This window comes from Phycodurus eques, chromosome 10, assembly GCF_024500275.1.
Source record: "Phycodurus eques isolate BA_2022a chromosome 10, UOR_Pequ_1.1, whole genome shotgun sequence".
In the NCBI taxonomy this organism is placed as follows: domain Eukaryota; kingdom Metazoa; phylum Chordata; class Actinopteri; order Syngnathiformes; family Syngnathidae; genus Phycodurus; species Phycodurus eques.
The window spans coordinates 13160339-13188109 of record NC_084534.1 but is presented as its reverse complement, the minus strand read 5'-3'; the positions used below and the strand labels follow the sequence as shown (position 1 = coordinate 13188109).

The 27771-nt window shown below is 41.7% G+C and overlaps 1 protein-coding gene across 2 annotated transcripts in view; it reads right to left on the bottom strand.

The window, feature by feature from the left end:
• Window positions 1-17767, bottom strand: part of cpne5b (copine Vb) — a 102719-nt gene extending 84952 nt beyond the window's left edge. For both annotated transcript variants that reach the window (XM_061687322.1, XM_061687324.1), the window contains exon 1: window positions 17560-17767. In XM_061687322.1, coding sequence (XP_061543306.1) covers window positions 17560-17678 — 119 coding nt within the window. In that variant the 5' untranslated portion in view covers window positions 17679-17767. The remainder of the gene's footprint in view (window positions 1-17559) is intronic.
• Between the last annotated feature and the right edge of the window lie 10004 nt (window positions 17768-27771).

The window sequence follows — 27771 nt, the reverse complement described above, 5'->3', positions numbered from 1 at the left end:
CTAATTGTGCCTTGATTAACATCCACAGCTTTGAGACAACATGCATGCATGCATGCATGCACAGGAGAAGACAACGTGCATAATGTGTTTATGGCAGTGGGGGTAGTAGGTCCTGTTAAAGGGGCTAGAAGCCCCTAATAATACAATATATATTGTATTTACATTCATCTTCAGGGAGTCACCATATACACACATGAATACACTTTGGTTAAAAGGTCTCTAGGGGCGTAGAAAGCAAAACAAGATATCAACCCCAACTTCAAACAGAAACACCCAGCAAGCAGGAGGAGCTCATCTATTCAGAAGCAGATCCGCCCAATGAATTTTCATCAAAGCGATTCTTTTATTACCCTGTGCCGAGAGTGGGCCCCGTAGCGTATGCTTTACAACACGCCAGCCCCACATCAAAAATTGTCCTGCCCTAAATTCAGATGCAACACTTCACTGTCCCAATGTTGTCAAATAAATTGCTCAACAAAGTAAACTTTGGATGTAATCGGTGAAGTCACTGACTCTAAAGGGGAGTGCTTGTCCACCTATCAAATGTGAAATAACAAAACCAAGTCCATTTTCCTGTGTGGTTTCCTTTTGTTGTTGTTATTTCCTAAAATAACAAAACCAAGTCAATTTTTTTTGTGTGGTTTCCTTTCACTATGCAGTCTTACCTAGTCAGTGTTGGCTAACAATGTTATCAGCTTTAGCTTGTGATTACCAGTCCGATCATCGATTGTGGGGCTATATGTTTGAGGGGCAGGGAGGATGATGGAATTTATGCTTTTCCTGCCTTAAAATGGCTGTAAACAGCGTGACGTGTATGCTGTAATTCAAGATTGTAAGTGTAGCACAAGGCCAACATCCATATGACAAGGAATTTACTATATTAGGGAACCATTTAATATGGAGCCTGCTGGAGAGGGAAATGGATTTTCAAGCTCTTTGAACAGGTCTCTAAAGACTCTTCAGAGGATTTACATTACTGTTTCTTGAGTGCTGAACAGAACTCGCAAAGGAAGAAGACACACTGGCTTTGTTGCTCTGGTCAAGCACCATCCTATAGCTTCTTATCAGAGTATGGCTCTACTGGTGGTTCCCAGTATCTTAAAAAGAAGAAAACAAGTCAAATCTTGACCTATCAGGCTCCAGTACTGTGGAACCATATCCTGGTCAGGACTGTGAGGAAGATGGAGTCTAATCCCAGCTGATGGTTGGCGAAAGGCACAATAAATCCTGGCTTGTTTGCCAGTCAATCAGGGGGTGATTGTGAATGGGACAATGAAGATAAATGTACTTGGGGAATTCGATCCAACACGCGCTTGAAAGTCAGCTCCGTGAACCATTACTCTACTGTGTTCACATGCTGTTTATGTGGGTTGGTAACTTATCCCTCTGTCTGTCTATTAGGTAGACAAGAGCTGTTATTTAATTAGGGAAAAAAATAACAAAATTGACTGTAGAATTGTGCTGCATGAGCCAAACAACAAACCATTTCACCTAAACGCACATCAGTCCAGACCAAAGAATTTATTCTCACTTTTGGCCATTCCAGTCTGTGCGTTGGGGCCTGCTGGGGTATAACTATTCTCAATTTGTCTACAAATAAATAAGCTGCCATTGTAGCAGTAGAGACTCAAAACCCTGCATATCATTCGTCTTTGCTAATAAAAGTTATGCTCTGCTTAGAATCATTTTTCCAACAGCATAGTCGAAGCCAGAATTGCAAACACATTGTTTTCCACACAATTGTTGCTTCAAAAGTCCAAACAACAAACAAGGACACCAAAATAACTAATTCTAAGGCGTTAAAAATTTCAAATGTGTCATCAGATTTGCATTTGAGTGTTGTGCAATCTACTGGCAATGCTACAGGGGTTTCAAACAAACTTCCCTGATGTAAATGAGGTTCAGAAAAAGATCTGAGCTTCAGCCGAGGCAGTATTCGTGTGTGTGTGCATGCGTGCGTGTGTGCATGTGTGTTATGCCCCACATGCTCCAGCGTTTGTCTGTATACAAGAGAATATTGAGGCATGAAGAGAGCAGCAATGTGACAAAAACTCAATCACAAGAGGAGAAGAACAGACAAATATGTCACATGAAGCGTGTGCATGAGTGTGTGTGAGAGAGAAAGAGTGAGCGAGAGGGAGTGTGTTGGGCGTGGGGGGTAGGAATGAGAGTCAAAACAGAAATTGTTGTGGATGAGATCAGAAAGAGACCAGAATAACAAAACTTATTTTGCTCATGCAGGAGAACCACGCCCCAGTTAGGCAGACACTAATTTAACAGGCTTTATTTACGTACAGTATATAGTGTAACTCTACCACCAACTCTGGTAATTAGGCAGATGCTTCTTTTAAGCCAACGGGAGGCTCCTGTGGCCTCGCTCACTCTAACTGCTGCACTCAGCCAGTGCAAACTGAGAAGGAGATAATAAATATCAAGGGATCAGTGCTCCTGTTTGAAGAGGCATGGAAATTGACATGATTTTTCGACTTGGACTAGATAAGAAGTGAGCATTAATTCCACATTCCACCCGTGCAGTCTAATAAAGATACGTACAGTAAACCCACCCCCATCGCTGGGGTTACGTTACAGACCCCCGTACGATAAGTGAAAATCCGCAAAATAGAAATACCCCATTTAAATACACCCTGACATGTTTTATAACATTTGCGGTACTTATTTTAAAACTTTTAAAATAATACAAACATATTTCAACACATTATATTGAGAGAAACAGAGAGAGCAAGAGAGAGAGAGAAATAGAGAGAGAGAGAGAGAGAGAGAGAGAGAGCAATAGCAATGGATAACACAAAAATATTGTACAAACATTATAAGAAAATAGGCACAACAACTGTAATAAACACTGTTTAAAAAAACGCAAAATACCGGGGCTGTAAAAAGTGAAATGCGATATAGTGGGGGTTTATCGTAGGACAAAATAAATGGACTGAAATCATATCACACTGCCCTACCTCAATGACACTTAAAAGTGCTTACAGTGTTCCCTCTCATTTTGACATCATGCACGTAGACTATTTATTAATATCTCCAACACCTTATTCCCTCACAATGCACATCAAGGCAGCACAAGTACAGTCTGTGAGCTTCACACACTGAAGGCGTTTTTGTGAGGCTGTAGTGGGTGTAGTGTGACTCTTTGCTATTAAGGTTCAAGCATGAGCTTTACCTCTTGCGCTCACACACGCGCAACTGTACAGTAGTTGTGTAAATGTGGGGGCGGGGAGAATGCTCGGTAGATTCATTTGTATGAATATTTCATATGATTATTACAGTAATTCAAATGATCATGCTTACCAGTTTTATTAAACATTGGTAAAAGAAATGTAAAAAAATAAATAAATCACAGCTACACACACATCTGCATTTATAAAAACCACAAGCTTTATACAAAATCATATCATCATATTTCTTCATTTGAGTGGGTGTTCACAATGGACTCTGCATACTTCACTATGAGGCAGTAGAATCCTGTTATTTTTTTCTCAGCCATTTTGTGCAGAAAAATCATGACAATTTTAATTAATGTATTTATAATGGAATGATGCAGCATTATAAATAAGTCCAATGCGGAAAACGTTAATGATTGACAGTCATACTCACCATTGAATACACAGAGAAAGCACCAGTCATCAGGTTCAAGTTACCTAATTACTTTGATTTATTACCAATACTTGCAAAACACCTAGTATTGGCATTATTATTACGTCCATCATATTGTGCTAATCTAGTGTAAGTGCAAGAAATAAGCATACTTGAAGACTTTGACCTAGTTGTCCAGTTGTAAGGATTTTCAAATCAATTTTGGTGGAGAAAGTGTGAAGGTAAAACATTCATTGAGCAATGATGTTTTCATTCAGCAATAACAGCCTGCCTCTAAAGAAAATGTGTTCCCCTCAAGGACATTTAAGCAAGGATGGATAGTAATAAGAAGGCGATCCTCACTCGTCCTCCCTGAAAAAACTATGCCAGTTTGACAAAACGAAAGGGACTGTGCGCGTGGTAACAGAGATGACAGAGCTAGCTGCGGTGGGAACATTAATTCAGAGTAAGAAATTTAAAAAAATAACTCCATAAAACTAAAAAAGGGGGAGAGAAAGTAGAAAGTAGAAGTGAGATGGGGGAGGAAAGGAGCATGTGCACAGATTGGAAAGGAAGTTTAAAAAGAAGCGATTGTCGACGAAAGAGGAATCTGTTTACTGTGGTGGATGAGCACTGAGGGGAGTGTATGGGGAAATATATGCCGCAATATAAGGAATGTTTAAAAAAAAAAAAAGCCCTCATTGCTGCCTCTCAACTTATCACTGACGTATCATCTCCTGCAATATCTATCCTATTTGATTAACAGATTCTTTGATATTCAGTGTACATGGAATTAAAATAATCAATCACTCATCTACAAGAAATCATGTTTCAACCATCTATGCAGGAACTTAATTTAAATCAACAATTCAACCTCAAACAACAGAGTCCAAGTGTAATGCTGGCATTACTTGAGCGTCAAATCGATGGCAGAACCAAGCAGGATCCTTCCTCCCACCAGCTGTTGAATTATTCAAGCCAGAACTTCCTCTGGGGAGACTCCAAGTTAGTGTGCCAGACAGTCACAGTGAGCTTGCTGCCTGGCGTGAAGGCTTAAGATCATTCCAGAAGTCTCAACAAGGAGAACCGTGCTGTTGGCCGACACAACACAGGTCAGCCATCAGGCAGATGTGCATATTGTGTAATTAGGAGACTGGCTCATTGTGCATTGCTGATAAGTGACATCAGTAACCAGTGGTAATACACGTGTAGGCTAAATTGTTGCCAACTGTCCATTTAAGGCAGAGAAAAATAACAATGGTCACTGAAATATTTTGAAACTGTTAAAAGTAATAGCACAAGTTATATTTTAAATATTTTTGAAAAACAAAATAGCAAGCACATTCTTCTGAATTGAAATTGCAGGAGTAAATTAAAAATGACTTATTACGCTATGACTCTAATTAAATACTGAAAATTAACTAATAGAAATGTAAGTACAGTGATACTATTTCTTGTTTTGTTTTTAAACCTGTCCTGTTCAGCTGCATGGCCATGCAGAATGGTGGATCTGCATGCCTTTTGTGCTGGAACAATTTTGCTGTGCAGCAGGGGAGTTTGAAATATTCCCTCTGCTTGTTTTTTGTTTATTATTATTCTGATGTTTATTGAAAATGCAATCGGACAGAAAAGGTTTTTTAGGGGACAGACAGAGGGACAGAATGGACAAGGGGGAAAGGGGTGCGAACCACAGCAGCAGCAATAGTTTAGATATTTGACCACAAGTAACGTTGCCAAAGTCAAATTGTGTTATTTGTGGATGGAGGGGACACCCGGTGAGGACATGCAACAACCAATAGGACAAGATGAGAGAGGACAGAAAGTCCTCTCTCAGCCCCAACACCAAGCCGTCATCCAGCCAAGGGGGGCCCGGCCTCGGGAGCAGAGGGACCAATTCCTGTAACTCTCAATGAAGTGCTCCTTGTGCGCAAACTACTCCAGCCATCTCTAGTTTTGTTGTTTTCCAGGCGGCATGTTTCAGCTCCTTCCACAGATGTTCAATAGGATTCAGATCAGGGTTCGTAGAAATAGAACCACTTAAGAATCACCCAATGTTTTGTTCTTAGCAATCTCTTGGGTGTTTTTAGGTATGATTTGGTATCATTTTCCAGTTTGAGGACCTATGACACTCAGCCAAGCTTTCTGATACTGTGCTGAACATTCGCTGCAGAATGCTTTAATAGTCTTGAGATTTCATTGTACCCTGCACAGATTCAAAAGCAGCCCCAGAAGATAACTTGGCCTCCTCCATGTTTCACAGTCGGGACCTTGTTCTTTTGATTTTTTTAATGTTCTTTTCCAGTTGTCTTTATCCATAGTAATTGTTCGACATTTTGGGAAAGTTCTGTGCACAAGCAGGAGCTCTTGAAGCCACTTCTCAGAAGCATGCTATATTTTGTGACAATAATGCTATAATTGGCAATTGTGTAAAGTGCTTTTCAGAATAAGAATAATTTTTACTGGCCAAGTATGTTAAAAACAGACAAGGGCTTTGTCTCCAGTAGGTGCAGCCACTCTATTACTACAGAAAAAAAACAAGCCACAATGACAAAATGTACTGTACATTTAGGACATAAAAACATAGGTATAGAGATTCATTGAGCAATATAAGGCTACCAGTAATGCTGAAGCAATTATGGGTTAGGGCATGAATGTGATCCATCCATCCATATTCTGTACCATTTTTCCTCAGTAGGGTCACGGGCGTGCTGGAGCCTATCCCAGCTATCTTCGAGAAAACCCCCGCAGGCACAGGGAGAACATGCAAACCCCGGGATTTGAACCCCGGTCCTCAGAAATGTGAGGCAGATGTGCTAACCAGTCTGTTGCCGTGCATGAATATAATGTATACATAAATTAAATATAAGGAAGAAAACTTAAAATGTTATTATGAAAGTAATTCACTGTGTATTAACTTTGCCCTGGAGAGCTTATAAAACTGCTTGTGAGAACGGGCTGCTTTATTTGAGTGAAAGATTAAAAGGATAATGAATATGAACGATTTTTCTTACTGGGCGAAAACAACTTTTCTTAAGTGGGTCAATTCTCAAAGTGCAACTAGAAATGATGAGTAAAATGCATCAAGAAAATGTGAAATTGTCTAATCTGAGGCCAAAACCAGAAAATTCCTTCACTATCAGACATTATAGTCTGATTTGTTTTAACCTTGCCTGCAGCAAGATGCATTGACTCTTTCAAGTAGCTGTGGACCAAAATAATCACTTTTGAGAAGGTGTTTCTGTCTGAAGGAATAGCAAATTGAAAATGTGGTTAAATGTTTTATATGACTACTGTAAAAGCCCAAGAGAAGTTCATGTTCTGGGAAAGACCTCTTGATTAATTATAACAGGGGCAGTAGCTATTCTTAAATGGATGAACCAACCAACGTAATTATTGAATATAGTTTTCATATTTCCATGGCAACTGCTGTACTCTTTCATTATCTGAACCACTTATTCTGGGCATGGACATAGGCAGTTGATAGATAGATGAACAGACAGACAGACAGACAGACGGACTAAAAAAAACAGACATCGATACTGTATATTCACTTTCACTATCCATTCTGCACTGTTATTATACCAAAAGTGACCTGTTTCTTTATTATGCTGTTGCAGGTACCACAAACACATGTAAACCTGGAATTGAAATGTACTTTAATTAAAATTTTATGAGGCATACGTTTTGAGGTTTGCAGATCATTACGAAGTAAGAAGTCACATAATGGCTTCCAATCTTACTGTTTGTGAAATTCTTCCTCAGAGAACCATAAATGTGTCCAAAAGACAAATGTTACCCCATAGCGCGCAAAGATGCTAAAATCACTCCTAGACATATAAATTAATCTTTAAAAAAAATCATAACTTGAATGAAAAAAGAGCTGAAAATGTGCTTAGAATTTCTGTTTCTATTAACAGATTTATTTAAAGCAGTTGTATTGAATTCAACAATAAATCTTATAAGCCATCATAAATAAAATTACATCCTTATGAATGTAATAAGTAGAGGAAGCAATACACCAACATACACACACATTTTTTTTTTTTTTACTCATCCATTATCCGTTTCCCCTCAGGGTGTCAGCAGCTCCATAATCAAATACACTCATTTCACCCACACATTTTTTCACACATTTCCAGCTTTGCTGGAGCACACGGGACCATCTTGCCCAATCATCTTATCCTGCAAAGAAGGGAACACAGCCAAAGCTGAAATAGCAGCATAGGCTCAGAATAGGCGCAGAAACGCACGTGATCCAACCTAGTCATGCATTGCTTACTACAACATGCTGGAAGACACTGGCATTAAAACATTTGCATAGCTTTCAATGTATTACAAGCAGTGTCAAAATGAAAGGAGTTGAGCTTGTCATATCATATTAATTGTGATTTAACTTGTCTCAAGTGATTAGCGTATAGGGTGATAAACTGAGTGCCCAGTATGTGTGACACCCTCCACATGGATGCAATATGTCAGTGTGAGTTTGGCATAATAGGGTAGAAGTTGAACATGACTTCACATAACAATGACAGCATGTAAAATGCATTTGGGCGGACAGCAGTCAAATGAATTAAAGTGAATTAATTAGAGTAGACGTATGGAGCATTTTTTTTCTGTTTTTGCTTGTTGAACTGCAGTGGAGTGTCATCTAATATATGTCATGATAGTGCCACTGTGGTACAGTATATGTATGCACTGGCTGAACTCTGCAAGTGTTGTAACCGCAGCATTATTACTATTGGTTATTAATTTCTTACAGAGGGCTAGTGCACGATTTGTCATGATCTGTCCCCTGCAGTTCCTCTTACTCACCAGACGGCACCGTTCACCCTGCTCATCTCGGCAATCACCAGGAAACCCTCCAACTATTAGTCATTCCCTCCCCAGAGACTCAATTAGTCCTTGTAATACCCTGGCTCAAGAAATACAACCCCACCATCGATTGGACCAACCTGTCAATCACTGATTGGAGACATTTTTGCCACTGTCCCTGCCTTCTCTCGGCCATCCCCACCGCCAGCAAACCTCAGCCACTAGTAACACCACTCGATCGCTCCCCGGTCCCAGAAGAATACCACGACCTCTCTCCGGTTTTCCGTAAGTATCTTGCCATCTCTCTCGCCCCCCAGCACCCTTATGACTGCGCCATCGACCACCTTCCTGGAACCCCTCTCCCCTCTAGTCACCTCTTCAACCTTTGCCTCCCGAAAAGGATTGCCATGGAGAACTACAGCCGTGACTCACTAGCCTCTGGACTCATCTGACGCTCCCCCCCCCGGGGGGCTGGGTTACAATAAAAAAACAAACCCCCGCTGCCCCTCAGTGACCCTTCGTTTGAACCCCTCTGCGACACCCAGATCCTCACCAAGTTGGACCTGCGCAACGTATATCATCTCATTCACATTAAAGAGGCGGACAAATGGAAAACTGCCTTTAATGCTCCCCTAGGACATTTCGAATATCTTATCATGCCCTTTGGGTTAACCAACTTTGCCCTGCAGTTCCTCTGCGGAACTGGGATGGCGCTTTGTGCCTTGTTTTTCCCTCTCTCTCCAGCAATTATCACCTCTTCGGGTGCACACCTGGTTCCAATCAGCACTCATCACAGCCTGCACTTAAGCCTGCCAGATCCAGTGTTCCAGCGCCAGAGTATTCACGCACTTCCATGGTACACCGGCCGATTCTCATATTCCTACTCTTGCTTGTGAATGAAAAGAATACTTGATGACTCGCGTACGTACTTATCCTTTTGTGCTCTCCTTCTCCTCCAGTGCCCTCCCGTGTCTCCCGTATCGCCGCCTGCCTCAACCACGCCGCCGAGCTTCCTCATCTGCTCATGCTCCCACATCCAGCACGCTCCCTGTTCCTACGGACCACCATCACGCCTTGGAAATCCAGACCTCGCGCTTTCCCAAATAAACCATTACCAACTGCTTCCTCCGTCTCCGTCTACTTTCGGGTCCAGTCCAATACCGTTTGAATACAAACTGTGGCACGATTATTACTACTAAATTACTTCTAATTGCACCTCCAGTGGTCTTGCACTAAATTTTCTTTATACCCAAGTAGTCGCGTGTATTACAATGAGGGTTAAGATGTGTCACTTTTGTGTGGCTGTGATCCTGATGAGGTGGAAAAGTCTCATCTTGCAACTGCACAACATTGGTTGTGTTGACAACTGTAGCTCACTTCTGACCATTAAAGGGTGACTGAGGTGGAGCACTGATGCTTCCAGCTCACGTCAATAGATGTAGACAGATACATTTTATTTTGAGAAGGTTGAAAGGCTGAAGGTTTTAGTGTGACTTTTTTTTTTTTAGAATATTTTCTTTAAAAAAAGAAAAGAAAAGAAAAAGAAATAAATAAAAAGAAAAAGGGTTGTGTTTAATATTATTCGTGAGCTGCATATTGAAGCATTTCAGGATGAAGCGCAATCAAGTGAAGTTTACATGCACACTGCATTTTTAATGTGTATGAGAGTGAAAGTTAAGACATTTACTGCACTGTACAGATGGTCTATGTACATAGTCCATCACCATTAGACTTGAATTTTAAGTTTGGATGTTTTCTTGGCTGGTGTTTGTCAGAGATAGAGCATTGATCAAAACCTCTTCGACCTCTATTTAAGTCACCACCAGCTCCTTTCCTTGCTAAACAGCACATCATTTCTGTTCAATCGTCGTCCAAACATCCTTGTGTCCATGTGCAGTAAGACATACTGTAGATTTTATACAAAGACATGATGGATACAGGAATTAGAGTAATCCTTCACAGAGCAGATTAATGTTGTTGAAGAATAAAGATGGTGACAGCTGAACTGTGCGAGTGACAGACCCCGGGAGGGGGATTATAGGGTGCAAAACTCAACATAAGAATCAGCATCTTTCTGTTATCATAATGGATAATGTTGAAACGAGGCTATTTCGGGGTGAACAAGAAAGATAAAGGAAAATCTGTGTTGTAGAGAGCAAATACAGCTTTTTATAGGGCGAGTTAGTTTATGTTCTCTTCTCTCTAAGGCTGCTCAATAGCGTTTGTGTGTTTGATCACAAACATTTCCTGAACTTACAAAGTGGGCTAATGTGCATTTAAAGACTTGAAAAGTAAAAGGTTTCACATAAGAGTCTCAAAACGCTAAACCTTTCAAGAAGGAAGTGATCCAACATCAATTTAATTGACGCATTCAGTATTTTTTTGTTTTGTTTATCGAGTAGATAATATCTAGGTATCTATTCCAGTCACCAATGGTGACAGGCAGGACAATTAAATGCTCTTCCACTACATGGCAAAAGATCAAATTAATCTGCGTATCCACAGTTGCATACAACAGAATAATAGTTTATGTTCAACTAAAGAGGCCTACATTTTACGCAAAATAAATTTGTGAAAAAAAATTAGATGAGATACTATTATTTCAGTGTATATATACGGTACTTTGTGACATTTTAATTTATCTTTTTTGGGGGGATGCGTGCCATATGGTTTTATTTTATGTGTGCCTTGGCTCAATAAAGTTTGGGAACAACTGCTTTATAAGCAACACATTAAAATGTCAACACCAAAAAAACAACAAAACCAAACATTTTCAAGCCCAGGTAAATATTGTTGGACATTCAATTACAATGCTAACCCTTTTTTCATTATTTAACTATTACAATTACATTATGTTTTATCATATCCTCATATAAATTTATTACACTTTCCTTCATTAAGATTATTACCTCTCTTTGCTTTTTGGCTGGTGGTTTCCTGCCTTGCAGCAAATGTATGGCATTTCCATCCATCCATCCATTTTCTGAGCCGCTTCTCCTCACTAGGGTCGCGGGCGTACTGGAGCCTATCCCAGCTGTCATCGGGCAGGAGGCGGGGTACACCCTGAACTGGTTGCCAGCCAATCGCCGGGCACATACAAACAAACAACCATTCGCACTCACAGTCATACGGGCAATTTAGAGTCTCCAATTAATGCATGTTTTTGGGATGTGGGAGGAAACCGGAGTGCCCGGAGAAAACCCACGCAGGCACGGGGAGAACATGCAAACTCCACACAGGCGGGGCTGGGGATTGAACCCGGGTCCTCAGAACTGTGAGGCTGACGCTCTAACCAGTCTTCCACCGTGCCGCCTGTTTGGCATTTCATTCAACTTAATTTACCAAATATCATTTCTTGCCCTATGAAGGACCACACTGTGAGTGAGACGAGGGGGAGCAGAATAAGAAGAAAATATGCATTCATATTTAATAGGGAAGCTTTGTGTCGCCTTTATACAGATGTAGTAATACTTTACCTACACTTTGTTGCTGCAGCAGCTATAATATAGGAAGAATACAGTACAACAGATGAATAGACTGATCAGAAAGACCAGAGAAGGCAGGAGGACATAAAAAGTTGGAGGTGCAATCATTGGAGTTTGTGCGAAGCCCCCAGTGATGAAAGTGGAGGCTGGCTTCAGTGCGGCAGGTGCGGAGAGTGTGTGGTCACTTCACACACTCCGTCTTTGTAACACTGCGACGTATATCGACGTCAAGAAAAGGGTGAAGAATAAGAAGGTCAACTCACTCTCATAGATTTAATGACTTACAGTAAATGACATTGACAATAGCAATGACAACAACAATAACAACGACAATAAACCTCTCAGTATGATAAAGTGCACTTCTCCACCACTGCAAACTACAGCCACAATACAATTTTAAAAAGCATTGTTCAATTAATACACCTATGAGACAATTTAAATTTCCCATCAGGACACTTTTTAGGTATTTTGCTGTTAGATTTCATTAGCTGGTGTAGGTGTACCTAATGTTGTGTCCATTGAGTGACACCGCAGATCACCAGCAGATACTTTACTGGGGATCTCTTTATGGTGCATGAAATATTTCCATCTGAAGTGCTCCAACCTAAAGAGATGTGACGTGAAAGCGAGTGAGGGGGATGAGAGTGACGATAAGCCATGGCTGCGGATCTCCCCTGGGCTTTTCTACACCGAGTGCGATGCTTTCATATCTGTCCCAGATTGATAAAGGCACCTATCGCAGGCGGAAACCAGGCTTCTCATAAACTCAAATCTGTATGCAAATGCCGACCATCCAGACATTTAGCACATGAATTTAATCAAAGCCGTGTGATGCTTGTATAAAGGAAACAACCGGAGAAATTCCACGTCCCACTCCCCTTGGGAAAACACGGTGCTGAAGAACAGGAACGGTTTCCTATGTCATTAAAACATGCGTGACGTGCACACTCCCCCAATTAGAGTGAGATTTATCAGCTATGAGATCAATCTTCACAGTCCCAAGATTATAGGTGTCACGTGCAAGAAAAGGACAATCCATTACAGTAATGGCTTAATTGGCTCTGCTCTTCATTCTCTCAGTATGAACTTTGATCCGAAGTTTGTTGATAAACACACCCCCAGATAACAAAACACAATTAATCCCAAAGCAATAGTACATTATGCTGAATGGCATGTTTATTTGCGAAAACATACATAACAAAAATGACCGTGGAACTTCAAAGTTTAAAAATAATCCATTCCAGGATGCTGATATTGCTCCCATAAAAAATGACAGAAATGTCATTATTGATTGACTGGCACTGAGTTGGCAGGCTTGCCCCTACCCCGAGAGGCGATGTCAGTGATTCTGATGCCATGAGCGCTCTTCATGTGTGCCGTGGGAAATTATAAAATTTGACGTGATTGCTCCAAAAATGATTTAATTTGCAAGAAATAATGTATCTTTGTTCATCTATTTATGCCAGTGAGGCATAGTGACAGAGAGAACAAAGAAATGCTCTTCTATTAGATGGCAGGAAGTACATACAGTAATTAATGTATCCACTTTTTTTACATTTCTGTGTGTTGGTGTGCCGTGAGATTTTTCAATAGTAAAATATGTTCCTTGGCTCCATAAAGGTTGGAAATCACTGAGCTCGGTAAGCCAAACTGTGCCATTGAAAAAAAAAAAACGTCATTAACTGTAAAGCGACTTTCTTGAAATAACATTTTAACATTCATACTGTGTGAGTAAAAGAAAAAAAGAAGTTAACGACTGTATAATAAAACTTCAAACAAAAATGTGTGTACATTTAACTTTGAAGGTGGGGGGCAGGTGTAGCAGATAGGGAATTACAGTGACGATGACTGAAGGCAAAATAAATTAAAAATGGTGTCGTGCCTTATAACTCTTTCTTTTTTAAAGTGCTATATACGTAAATACATCCTATTAACTTAACTGGTGTCGTACTGAGCAGCCGGGACCGAGACACGTACGAGACCATAATAGGAGCGCAGTGAAAGGGAGAGGGAGGCATCAACAGTAAACTCCACGCGTGCAATTGTCGCTGACAGCAAATTTGAGGTGCGCACAGGAGGTGTGGTCAATATTACAGTATACAAATCCTATAACAGATTCATAAATTGCGGCTAGGATTCCCACTGAGTTGAACACTTGCATTCTGATTCTGATTCTGATGACTTCAAGCATTATTTGAGGTTTGAAGGCTTATTACTCCGGAATTATGAATTGTGTGACATCAGGGGTGTTCAAATCGAGAGGAGAATATAAAAAAAAACTAAGAACTACAAATTGACAAATGACTTTAAATGTTGTGATCTTACCTTACAATACTAATTCTGTATATTTTCTTCTCTTTCCTTCTGATGCTTCAATGACAAACCTATATTTGTGAGCCAGCTGAGCCTTGAGGTGAAGGACTACTATCAGAAATACTGCCTTTAATTGAACAACAATATAATCCACTGAATGAACACCACATGCCGTACATTCTCCCTGGTTTAAAGACCAATCATTCCCTACGATTATTTCGGTTGATTTTACTTATACCCTTGTCAACCCACTTTCTCCGTCACTGGCCCTGATAATAATAAGTTGTCTGAGCAAGGGGGGTAATTTGTAATGGGGGTATTATCCAAAAGAGGGAACAGCTATCATCATGCGTGGCGAGCTGTGCAGGAAGTCACAAATGTGAATCATACAACATTCGCACAAAAAGCTTTTCGATGACTTTGAATGACACACTGCAGCACCACCTTTATTCCGCTGCGATTCAAGGTGCTATGTCAAGAATGGGCAAGTAGGGCAAGGCCACCCGCGACTAGAAAACACTGAATGTGTGAGGATGCGTGCTTTTGTTGACTTTTGCCTTATTTTTGATTGGATATAGTTTTGTTTCATGTTGTGTCTTGTTTTCTTGTGTCCCTTGCGCATGTATGTCCAGCTTGCTCGTTATGCCTTCGTCACCACCTGTTCTTGTTGGCCCTGCTCTTTGTGTCGACCAATCAGCTCCCTCCAGCCACTGGTGTTATGTTCAGGTGTGCTTCATTGTCTGGTCAGTCTGTTTGTATTAAGTTCCCTGTTTTCTTTCAGTCAAGTCTCAGTTCATTGTCCTACATCTCGTCGTCTTGCCTGTCCTGCTCCCATGCACTTGGGTCCACCTGTGTTTTTGACTGCACTCCACCACAACAAATCCACCACTCCAAACATGACAGATTGAAGCGAGCGTACAGGGACTCACCAGGAGGCACACCACATCAACCTGCACGGCATCGGGCTGCTCGCTATCACCCTCAGCCTGCTGACCGAGCCAACGCTCAGTGAGTAAGCCTTCCTGTTCTCTCCTCTCTGTCCCTCTCACTGGTGTTTCCCAAGTGTTTCACAGTACCCCTTGCTCCACACATATTCATACCTTCCGATTGTTCTTTTTTTTTTTTTATTATTCAAGGTTACTGCCATTCTTCAACCTCCTCCCACATTCTAAATTAGATTTGGATTTAGATTTTTCCGGCCCTTTCTCTTGTTTATCTAGTTCTTGTCAGTTTTTGTTACGTATTCCCAATGCCAACCCAAGAAGTTTTTCTCTCTGACCTTTTACTTGGATACCCGTTTGGCCATTTATTCTGGACCACTCCATGGTGGCCAACGAAGATGCCGAGGTAAAGGTCAGTGTCGTTCTGTTGAGCCTGTCTCGTCGTTACCTCATACCGCGCCTTTCATATCACGTTGTTCTTCCCCACTTTCTCCATCACGTCGTTCCACACCTGTATCCAGTTCACGTCGTTCTCTTGACCCCATGCCCACGTAACCTCACTCCGTGGCTGTTTCATCACCTTGTCCCGAGCCCGGCAATATATATTTTCCTAGTGCTTGCAGAGTCTGCTTCCCTTGTTTCTGGTGCCCCTCAATGTCTATGGCAGCAGTCTGATCAGGCTGACGCAGAACCAGTTCCGGCCTCGCGGGAGCTCAGGTCTCCGCTTCTGGCCCTGCGGGTGCTCGAGGACCCTGTACCAGGCAGCTCAGCGGCTGATCATGGAAAACGTACCTGTCCACGTTTCTACTGGCCAACCGTGACCGCCGCACCAGTCACCTGTCCACGTTCAGACTCGGGGGCCTGAACTGCCGCTACAGCCACCTGACCAGCTTAGCGCATCCTGTGGCCACCATCCAACTCTCCTCCGGCGGCGCAAGTGCCGCGGCCGTTATTTGTCTCAGCTGTTCACCTAAGACCTGGCATGTCTGGCTTCTGCAACTCGCCGGGATCCGGCATCCCAGCCGTCTGCCTGTATGGCCACAAGGACACCCATGCACTTGGCATCCCGGCTGTCATCGTGACCGGTCTGGCTGAGAACCTTATGTTTGGCAGCCCACAAGCCCACCAGACTGGGCCCGATGGGCCTTTTTCGGTCATTCCGGTCGGCCTCCAGAACGACCTGGACAAGACCGGTCTGCGTACCCTCGTATCAAACTCTAGGCCAACTTCAGCCCATCCAATTAGTCTAGTGCTGCTCTTAGTCAGTCTTGATTCATTGTTCTATGTCATCTCTTGTCATGTTGTCCCGTTGTCTCTGGAAGTGAGTGTTTCCCTTTTGTTACTTTGTATCTTGATTTTTGAACTTTGTTCATTCAGTATTCTTAATGCTGCTACCCCATACCTTGGCTTTGCTTTTCGATAACTACTTTTAAAAAAGGTGCTTCCAAGCACATAGCTCCCCCCCGTGCTACACCACACACAAAAAACACACAAAACGTAACAGTGTTTCAAATGCTATGTGCTAAGCGTATGACGTATCACTAAAAGTGGGACTCCAGCAGAAAATGTGCTTTCCGGAGATAATACATCACCTTGTTTTTCCATCTCAATACAGATACCGTGTACCCACACAAAAAGGGTAATCTTGAATGAATGGGATTTATAATGTATCTGAATGCTGCTTACTTCGTCAGTCAGAATGATACATTCAAAATCTAAAATCTTGCAGAATTCAACCATTGAAGGTGCTCCTTCCACATTGATCCCACTCCTTTTTTTTCAGTGCAACACTAAATCCACGTGTGTCCACTAATTAAAATGACATTCTTAGCTTTTTTTTAATCACTCTTTGCTGAGGGATCTGGCACAGATCTCTCTGTATGTCAGACAGCACATCAATAATGCACACACAACTCAAACTGGCCCGCTTGGATGGCTCAACAACCTAAAACCCCAGCATGAAAGGATGTGGTTGGGTGTGTGCATGAAAGTCTGAGAGCAGGGCATTGAGAGGCTTGACTTTCTAAACCTTTTCCATATTGAAAGCATAATGTGTGACTATTTTAACTGAACAAGTGTTGTGTTTGTCCGATTTCTTTTCTGACTTTGCTATAAAGCGAAAATGGGGATAAAGGCTGCATGGTAGTGAACAGGTCAGGGGAAAACTTCGTGAATTCGGTGCAAACATTTATCAGTCACAATTTAATTGATTTGAAATCATCTTCATGTGATTCCATTTTTACAACAGGAGAAACCTGTAAAATGTATCCACTTAAAAACACCTAACTTGTTCAACCACGTACATTTTGCGACTCAACAGACTTGTTCAAGCCCAAAGTCGGAGCAGGGTGCGGCACCCCTCGCGCAACTTTCTCCCCCACTTTGCACCCTCCAGCAGCGGGGGGACTCACCTGCAGGAGACGGTGACTTCCACCTTGGTGGCGGGTATGTTGCCGGTGATGGGGTCGAAGTCGTACACGGATGCCCTGTCTTCCAGCTTGTCCGTGACCTCCCTCTCCATCAAGTCCATCTCGAGAGCGCGCGGTGGCTCCGGTCGGATCCGGGAAGCGCACAGCCTGGCCCCGAGGGAGCGCGTCGAGTCCGCACCGACTCCGGAGACCAGATCAGAGACCGGGCGGCCTCCGGTCCGACCCGGTGAGGCAGCCACTTCAGAGACGTTGAGGCTGGAGATGAAGGCGAGGAGTGTGCTGGGGAAGGCTAAGGCGCAGTTGATGATGTGTCCGAGTTTGGCCGAGTGCTCGTGTGCTGAGCTTCTCCTGCTCTGTCTTCACTCGCTGTGCACGGTGGAGCGTGTGGAGAGGAAACGCAGCAGATGCGCGCAAACGTATCGTCCGCCTCCCCTGAGTGAATCACACCCAAATGTTGGCGACCGTGCCCAAAGCGCACTCTTGCTGCGTGCTGTGTGCGCACTCGTGCTTCGGTCACGCACCGATATCTGTGGGGAGTTGACGTTATTACAAAAAAATAATAATAATAAACAATGGCACAGATATGTCATTCAATAATAGGCTAATAATAGGCGATGGCTGTGGGATGGGTAAATTATTAAATCGGTGTTCTAGAATACCAAAATTAGGGATTCCCCAGTGACTTGCTGCTGGTAAAATGATGAAAATGACTTACAATGAAGAGTGAAACGACTTTCTGTGTATTTTTCTGTGGATGGTCATTGTATTTGTTTTTTATTGAAGTCTAAATTTAGCTATGTTATTCATTTTACCAGTATTTGGGTCATAATATTATTATTATTATTATTATATTATTATTGATCTAAAATCATTTCACGGCCACCATAACTTCCCTAAAAAATCCTGGGCAAAAAATACGTTAGGATAAAATAGAACTCACATACACTATTTGCTTCATCAGGTACACCTGCAATCTAATAAGACTTCCATCCAGCCATTTTCTATACCGCTAGAGATACAGGTGAGCTGGACACCGGCCAATCACAGGGCACATATAGACAAACAACCATTCACGCTCACAATCACACCTTTGACTTTAGTGTCTTCAATTATCATTACTTGCAAATTTTTGGAATGTGGGAGGAAACCGGAGTGCCCAGAAAACTCACTCAAGCACAGGGATACCGTACAAACTCTGCACGAGGCCTGAGCCCGGATTTGAACCCCCAACCTCAGAACTTTGAGGTGGGTGTGTTAACCACTTGTCCACCATCTAAAACGGTAAGGAAAGGCAAGTTTATTTGTACAGCACCAAAAACAAGTTTGTAGTGATTCACAGAGGAAACAAAATCATGATTAAAAACAACATGAAATGAAAAGATGAAAATCAAGGTAAATTCCCAACAAAGAAGTATAAATGATAAATATAACAGTAAAATGACAAAACACTGATTATCAGATTGAAATCAGAAAATGAAACGATATATTTTTGAAGAAGCACAGAACAATTGTTTTAACAAACGTTTTCCAGACAGGATTAAATGTATAAGCAACAGTTTTAGCAGATCTTGGGTATTTCAGAAGTTTGTTCCATTAAAGCCGAATGCTTCTTCACATTGTCTGCTTCTGTATAAAATTGTATACAAATAATAATGTTTAGTTTTGACTGCCAGTGTCAGAGGTATTTAATTTAACCACACATTTCTTATAGTGCGGCACGGTGGAAGACTGGTTAGCGCGTCTGCCTCACAGTTCTGAGGACCGGGGTTCAATCCCCGGCCACGCCTGTGTGGAGTTTGCATGTTCTCCCCGTGCCTGCATGGGTTTTCTCCGGGCACTTCGGTTTCCTCCCACATCTCAAAAACATGTATGGTAGGTTAATTGAAGTCTCTAAACTGCCCCTAGGTATGAATGTGAGTTTGAAGCGTTGTTTGTTTATGTGTGCCCTACGATTGGCTGGCAACCAGTTCAGGGTGTACCCCGCCTCCTGTCCGATGATAGCTGGGATAGGCTCCAGCACGCCCGCGACCCTTGTGAGGAGAAGCGGCTCAGAAAATGGATGGATGGATGGATGGATGGATTTATTACAGTGGTTGTCATTCGGGGCGGACTGGGGGGGAAACATGGCCCAGGAGTCATGGAGAGACTGGCCCAGTTCACGCGCTCCGTGGGGAACCAGCCAGCCGGCAACACAAATTTCATGTAACCCGATGATTTTAAAATAATAATGATAAAAAATACATTTGATGCTCCAGTCCAGAATTCATGGGCTAGGTAATAACCTCATTAACCTAATAAGGACCATAGATCATTTTACACTTGAGACTATGTGAGAAAGAAATCCACAAATGTTTAATCAAGGCAGGTGTCCTCTTCTTGTTTGTTGAATTTGTTGTATATTTTCTTGTTTTCCAAAAACAGCTAACAATAGAGAAAAAGCTGCCCATATGATGGACCGTTATACTGCAACCACAATAATAAACTCTCTAAATTCTCAGGAAATGTCAATCAAAAATGTGCATTATTATCTTGGAAAAGGCAGAATTCACGGTGTTCTATATATTTCTGTGCCAGAGGAGACACGACCATGCAGTTTTAAAAAGTGCAGTTACGAATTAAAATATGTTCAAGCGGGTTGAGGTAAAATCAATATTAATTACAAGGAGGGGGATTACATATTTAATGGCATCCATCCATCATTAGCCAGTTGTTTGCTGCTAAGACCTTGGGCCCAGTAAACTATTGTAATAAATATGCAAAACCGCTGCATGCGCCTGCCAACAATGAGATGGGTTTGTCATATTCGGCTAAGTACACTTCCCAAATGCAGGCACTCTGCACATAGCCTTTGTTTCGCTTTCAATCTCACGGGGGAAAATTTGAAGGACTGCAGAGAGCACAGCTGGCATTTTTGGTTTAATATGGCAGCGGAGACCACATATCCCTAGTTTGTCTCGCTTCTCTAGCTTATTTTCTTGCTGACATGTACACACACGTATATACACACACACACAGCTTTGCACAGTTTTCACTCATAAATAGATAGAGAAGCACATGGCTCTTTCCTGCAAAAAGCAGACATAGTTGTCTGGATTCTGGAAATCAATTTATGCCAGTAAAGGATGTCTCTGCCCACACAGCCCTCCAGCTTAACATCAGCAACACACACACACACACACACACACAATGACAATTTATCTTCTCGCCTGTCACTGAACAAGCCACAAAGAGGTGCACACACAGTACTCATGCACACCTTTTCCTCTGATTCATATATTTGGTGGGTTTAATGCGGATGTGCACGTTATTGCAGATGTTTCAAGTGGTGGGTGGGCAGGATAGAAAAAAAATGGAGTAATGACCAAAGAAAGACCTTCAGAATGGCAGATATATTTCGTAGTAACAATTCCACAAACACTGCAAGTAACTATACAGAATGAAACACTTAATGTAGATAAAGCAACCAGCAGCTTAGTACTAAGAAACGGAAGAGCAAAATGCAGATGCCAATTCCCAAAGGGACTCATGAAGATGCAGCTCGGTTGTGTAGTCGATCATACAGATCAACAAAATGATGCTCCTTTAAATGCTTTTGCTCTATCCAATTGGGATGTCGCAGGAGGTGGTCAATGCTTTGTGCTGTTGCTGACATTAATAACACCGTAGGGGATTCAAATGCCCCCTTCCGTCCATCTCTGTCCTATTTCCTCTTTCCTGCTGCTTTGTAAGCGCTAATTACTGTGTTTAGGCTTTCTTGCGTCATGCTGTCCAAAAATATTGTCTTTTTCCAAGAATTGAAAACAGATGAAGGTCCCGTCAAGCAAAATACAGTATGTTAAAAGATGTTTGTCAGCAGCTGTAACATGTAAATCCAATTATGTATACTACCTAAACCACATGCTAAAACAAATGTAACATTTGGGGTGCATAAGATTTTTAGAGTTCTAGAAATGTTGCACAGATACAAGAAACCAATCAAGAAAGCAGGTATTTTGACCAGTGTGAGGCACACATTCAGAGGCGGATAATTTGACGTCAGGCACGTAATTGTTCGTCAAACCTAATTTTGTGGGTGCAGATAGAGTTAACGAAGAGGCTCATCCGTCAGGGAATGTGTAGTTGTCTTGCAATGAACTATGAGCTCTCTCAGGAAGGATTTCAGATGTCTTCTACTTCTCCAAGAAAAACTGCCCTAAAACATTCCAAAAACAAAAGTAGTGTTTTATTTCACTCAATTACAGATGTGGAACAGTGTTTCCCAACCTTTATAAGGCACATATTTTACGTTGAAAAAAGCTCTGGGAACACCACCAAACAAAAACTTCACAAAAGTATATCGTATATATTGAAATAATGAATGAATTAATAATGAAGATTGGATAATTTTCCATGACACATCTGAGCTGGCACAGTGGTTGGAATTCACTGATGTCAAATACATACATTTTTATGACTGATATTTATATTGCTCATATACAGGATATTGAATATGACTTTCTCTTCAAATTTCTCATATTTATGCATGTTTTTAAGCATCATTGCTTGTTTTAAAAATAGTTTGGATAATGTTTACAGCAGCAGTCGTACAAAGATCTAAAAGTGAGTTCAAAAACTCTTTTACAACAAATCAATGTGTTTAGAGATTAGCAGCTGTTTTCAAATGTAGAATCAGGCTGACAGACCAAAGCAAAGAGTTTATACGAGTCAGAGGTGTAACTCACATGAAAACCAGAGAGCTGTCTATGGGGAGGGGGTGAAAAGCAATTTTGAAGCTGAGAGATTATGGAAAATCTATCTCAGCCATTACATAAACATTAGCCCTAACCAATATAACCATTTGGAATTATCTGGGGGGGGAAATAAATCACTGGTGTACAAAATAACAAACGGTGAATTAGTAGGGGGGAAAACACAGTTGATGACAGAACATTTTTGTGAGCTGTAAAGAAAGAACCTCAAACAACTTTTAGTGACAGCAACAAGCTCCATCATCATATTTGACTTAAAATGAGTTAGGGTAAGAAGAAAGAAGTTCATAGTCTGGCTAGATTATGCACCCAAGTCTCCCAAAGCTAACATTGGACAAAAGAAACTCCTGGGGCCTCATGTACAAAGACTTGCGTGGATTTCCTAGTGAAACATGGCGTTCGCTCAAATCCAGAAAACGTCGTACGCGCAAAAACATCCAGATGTATGAATCTGTGCGTATGCATGAATCCAAGCACATTTCCTTTGTACATCCCAATCAACGTGGACATGAGCACACATGTTGGAGTAGCCGACCCCTCCCTGTCCACGCCCCCATTTAAATATGCAAATCATATTTAAATGAACCGTGCGCCTGAGATCCCGATCTCTGCATGATCAAGAAAAAAAAGGAAAATGAGCAAGGTAATGAAGAAAAATATTTTTTCTGAATGTGAAGTTGCTCAATGAAGTGGAGGTGCGCAAGAAAATCCTCTTTTGTCAATGCTGTGGAGTCAGAACAGTGCGCACACGCTGAACTAAAAAACAAGGTGTCAGACATTAAGGTGGATGTGAAGCGGAAGACAGCTAAATTCTGAGTCCTTTCCTCTTTTACATTGTTGAAATCAAATGTTGCTGGGTATTAATTGTTCATGTGTCTCTGATGTGCAGCTTTATAATAATAGTTTCCCAGCATCACCTCCAAGTATCGCCAAAGCAACAAAAGCTGCACAAACGTGCGTACGCCAGGCACGAAGTTGATGTGAGGCTGAGACAAAGACACAATCATTCACATTGACACCTATGGAAAATTCTTCCATTGAAGGGAAGTACAAGCAGTTCCAAATATCCCCCTGCAGGTGTCTGCTAGAGAGGTGAAGATGAAGAGAATTCAACATTTTGGAACAGCCTCTGAGCTAAGTCCAATTGAAAACGTGTATTGAGACATGAATGGGGGCTGAGCACAAGAGATGTCCTTGCAATCTGACAGATTTGGAATGCTTTTGAGAGTAAGAGCTTTTGCGAGTATGTCAAGATGAACCATGCAGATAGACTCCAACCCAACACAGGAGGGCCTCACATATGGCATTACATCATTGAATTTTTTTCTTGTTTTTATTTTGTTTTATTTTATTGTCAAGCAGCACGGTGTAATGCTGGTTAACATACCAGCCTCAACGTTTCCGATGATCTAGGTTCAACTCTGAGCTCGGTACTACGGTGTAGAGTTTGGATATTCGCTCTCTGCTTGCGTGGGTTTTTGCCTGGGTACTGCAGCTTGCTCCCACATTCCCAAAAAAATGTGTCTGAATGTCAATTGAATGGTTTGTCATGTGAACTGTAAATGTGTGTTGGTATGACAATTAAACTTCTTAAATCGTGGCAAAATCCAGGTAGATATAACATTTTCATATTCGCTGTATACTTACTGTAAATTTCTCTTCATGAAGTACATCTCCAAGGCGAGTGCCACTGGCTTGTCATTGGAAGTTGCCTGGAACAAATTGCTATGTATTTTTGTGTACCCCGTTGCTTGACAAAGAACCTCGGTGGTGGTGTGGAGGGAAACATGGGGTTCGATAAATCTCCCTTCAATGGGGCCGCACGATTCCTCCCCGTCACCCCCGGGGTGTAATCCCGCTCTGTGGTGCTGTTGTTTAATCCGGAATCAAACGTCTCCTGAGGTGGCCAACATGAAAGAGGAACATTTTCTGAATGATTACCCAGTGACTGGCAAGCAAACAGAAGGGAAACACGCTCATGCACAGTATGCATGCAATATTTATGGAAGGAGAGGTGGCTGATTGACTGGCTGGGGGCCCAGTGCTCCCTCAGGCTGCAGCAGTGCACATTTAAGCAGTGTGATGTTGCATGAGTGAAGAATAACAGCAACTGATGCGCAAAAAAATATTAAGGAAAGTCTTGATTCAGCACTGAAGAGTTGAACTTCATCACAAATTAATCTCGCCTCTCTAACTTTTCTGATGCAGCATGAAGAGTAGCTTTATCTATTGCGCTGATGTTGAGTTAGGATGCTGAACTGCAAGTGAAAACAATTCCCACCTATAAATTAACTGCTTTTTGGGCAAATTGACCAAATTTGGAATGGTTAGAAACCCACAGAGATGTTTGTGTCAGTGGCTCCTCTAAGTCACTACTGGCATTCAAATTGATTATATGCTGGTAAAATCCCTAAAAAAGCTAGCAAGACTGTGATTGCTTGCATATTTACTGAAATATACTGCATTACAGTACACAAAACCCTGTTGTCAGACCCAAATCCTCAGTGCTCTGAACTCACTTGTTGAATTGGTCACTCACACAGTTAAGCACTTTTCCCCTGGTTAGACAAAACTTGCAAACATCTTTCCACCCACAAAAACACATTTTGCACTTTGATGCTCTTGTGTTATATGGTAACCACAGGTAGCAAAAGTGAAACTCAATTAAAGCACAGCTGTTTAAACACAAACATAGCAACTCTAAATCACACATGTGGCTTATGATGTAAAGAAACCAATATAAGACAGTTCAGTGAGCACTAGTTCTTGAAGTTTTGCTAGGACTAGAGAAAATCAGAGATGCAGAGTAAGAGTAAGAGATGGTGGAGGAGGAGGTACAGTATAAGACAAGGAACAATTACGTATTTTAGATGAAATATGGGCAACTTTCGTAGACCATGTTCTTGTGTCAGTGAATGCAGCCTAAGTGAAGTAAGATTCAGTGTCCTCCATAGTTTGAAGATTCAGAGAGAACAGGTCATTGCTTTTTACACTACATGCCAGCAAGACAAGAGCAGAGGGGAAAAAACCACAAGAGAGCCAGAAGGCAGGAGTTAAGAGTTAAATACCCCAGAGGCGGGGCGTGGGCAAGTGGGATTGACGACCTGGAGAAGACCACACCCATCGGCTTGAATATAGACTACAAATTTGATAAAATGGGTTTAAAATCATATATTAATATAAAATAACCTCAACTTGGTACTCTCTTTACTCAAAGGTCAAGCACATATGTTTTTACTTTAGTTTTGGCAAATCAACTGCTTATGATTCAAATCACATTTCATGGTGCTTGGAGTCAAATCAATTCTCAAAATCTCACAGCTGCGTTTGTAAAGTTGACACACTGAAACAAACATTAAGGCATACATTTGGAATAATTCTGCAGCGTTCGTGTAATATCAAAACATACATTTATCCTTGGTTAAACATCAAATGAGAGTCTGCCCGGATCGACATTGCAGTTCCTCTCAACGCTTGCGGGTGTCACCTTGTCCCAGCAATTGTTCCTATTCACAGCCAGGTGGTCCAGTGGAAACATCTGGCCTTTGATGCTTGGGAGTTCAGACTTCGAGAGTAGATGTTAATTAGTTTAGGGCCCACGAGGAGTCTCCTTGGGGGCAGTTTCACAGCAGGGCCGCTTGGAAGTATGCAGTTTATCAAAGTGGGGGGGGAGTCACTGTATCACCTCAGTTTGTGGGGAGCATGTCCGCTACAAGCTTTATCATCTGAGCATTGTGTTTTCATTTTTCTATGTTGTGTTTAATGACTGTTCAGGGGTGTTTTTCATTTTGATTGGCTCTGGGTGTAATATGACAGCAATATTCGGTTTTGAGCACACACTCAATTAGCACTGAATATTCGGTTTGAGCACAGACTCAATTACTAAAAATGCCTTCTACCATCTGAAGAACATATCCAGAGTGAATGTGTCAAGCAGACCAGGAGAAGGTCAGCCATGCGTTTATCTCAAGTAGACTTGACTATTGTAATGGTCTTCTGACTGGACTCCCTAAAAAGAGCGTTAAACAGCTGCAGGTCATTCAGAATGCTGCAGCTCGGGTTCTGACCAGAACAAAGAGGTCAGAGCATATTACTCCAATTCTAAAGTCGTTACACTGGCTTCTAGTCAGCTTCAGAATAGATTTTAAAGTTCTGGTCCTGGTCTATAAATCACTAAACGGTTTAGGTCCTGAATACATGAATGAAATGTTAATGGAATATAAACCCAGTAGGGCTCTGAGATCGACAGACTCCGGTCAAATAGTGGAGCACAGAGTCCAAAGCAAACATGGTGAAGGAGCATTTAGCTATTATGCTGCACACAAATGGAATATGTTGCCAACAGAAGTGACATCAGCCCCAAGTGTGCATGTTTTTAAATCCAGGTTAAAAACTCTTCTTTTTCCCCATGCTTTTCAGAGCATTTCCACTTTTAAATGATATTTCTTGCACTGCGCTGTTTTAATGGTATTTTTATTTTATTTTACTTTTTGTTTTAAATGTTTATAAGCTGTTTATTCTTTGTTTTTAAATGCTTTTAATCATGTAAAGCACATTGAGTTACCTTGTGTATGAAATGCGCTGTATAAATAAATTTGCTTTGCTTTGCTTTAGAGAAAAAGATGAATGGTTTCAAGAGAAATGTCTTAGCAATTGAGAAAAACTGTAACAGTATATAGTATACAAAGCCCAATTCCAATAAAGATGGGACGTTGTATAAAAAGTAATTATTTTTTTTTGTGGGGGGCAAATATTCACTCATTTTGAATTTGATGCCTGCAACAAGTTCCAAAAAAGCTGGGATAGCTTTTAATATCCCGGAGTAATTTGAAGGTAACACATATGAAGTGGGCTCATAGAGAAAATAAGACGGAAGGTGGGTAATGTTTGATGGACTGCTGTTGTGATCGGATAACGGCTCAAAGGTCCAAGTCTGCTTTCTTATCCGCCTTCACACTTCACAGGTTTTTCTCTGAGTGAATAGGAATATTTTACTGGTGAGTGTTTCATTTAACTTCTACATTTCTATGTTGGTATGTTAAGTCCCGAGAGATTTCCTTACCAGGTGTCCTGTCCTTAGAGCCATGGTGGAGCTGGCTCTCTACCCGGGGGTGGCCCTTATGTACTTTTTTGCAGTTTTGAACGCCACCAAGTCGGATCGGCTAGAGCTGGATGACCGGGCGTCCATGAACGTCTTCTGTCTGTTTGTGTTGGTGCAGCCACTGTGTTTGGTACTGGGAGGATACACCGGCATGGGCACATACCTGCTCACTGCACTGGTCTCCTACAACTTTCTGCCATGGAAGAAGACGACACAGACGGGAAAAGAACCAACGAAGACAAAGTGATCAGAAATATTGAATGACTGCTTGCTGTTGGGGCTCCCCTGTCATGCACCCCCCCCCCCCTCCCCCCCTCCCTTCCGCCTTATCGTTCCCTATCCGCC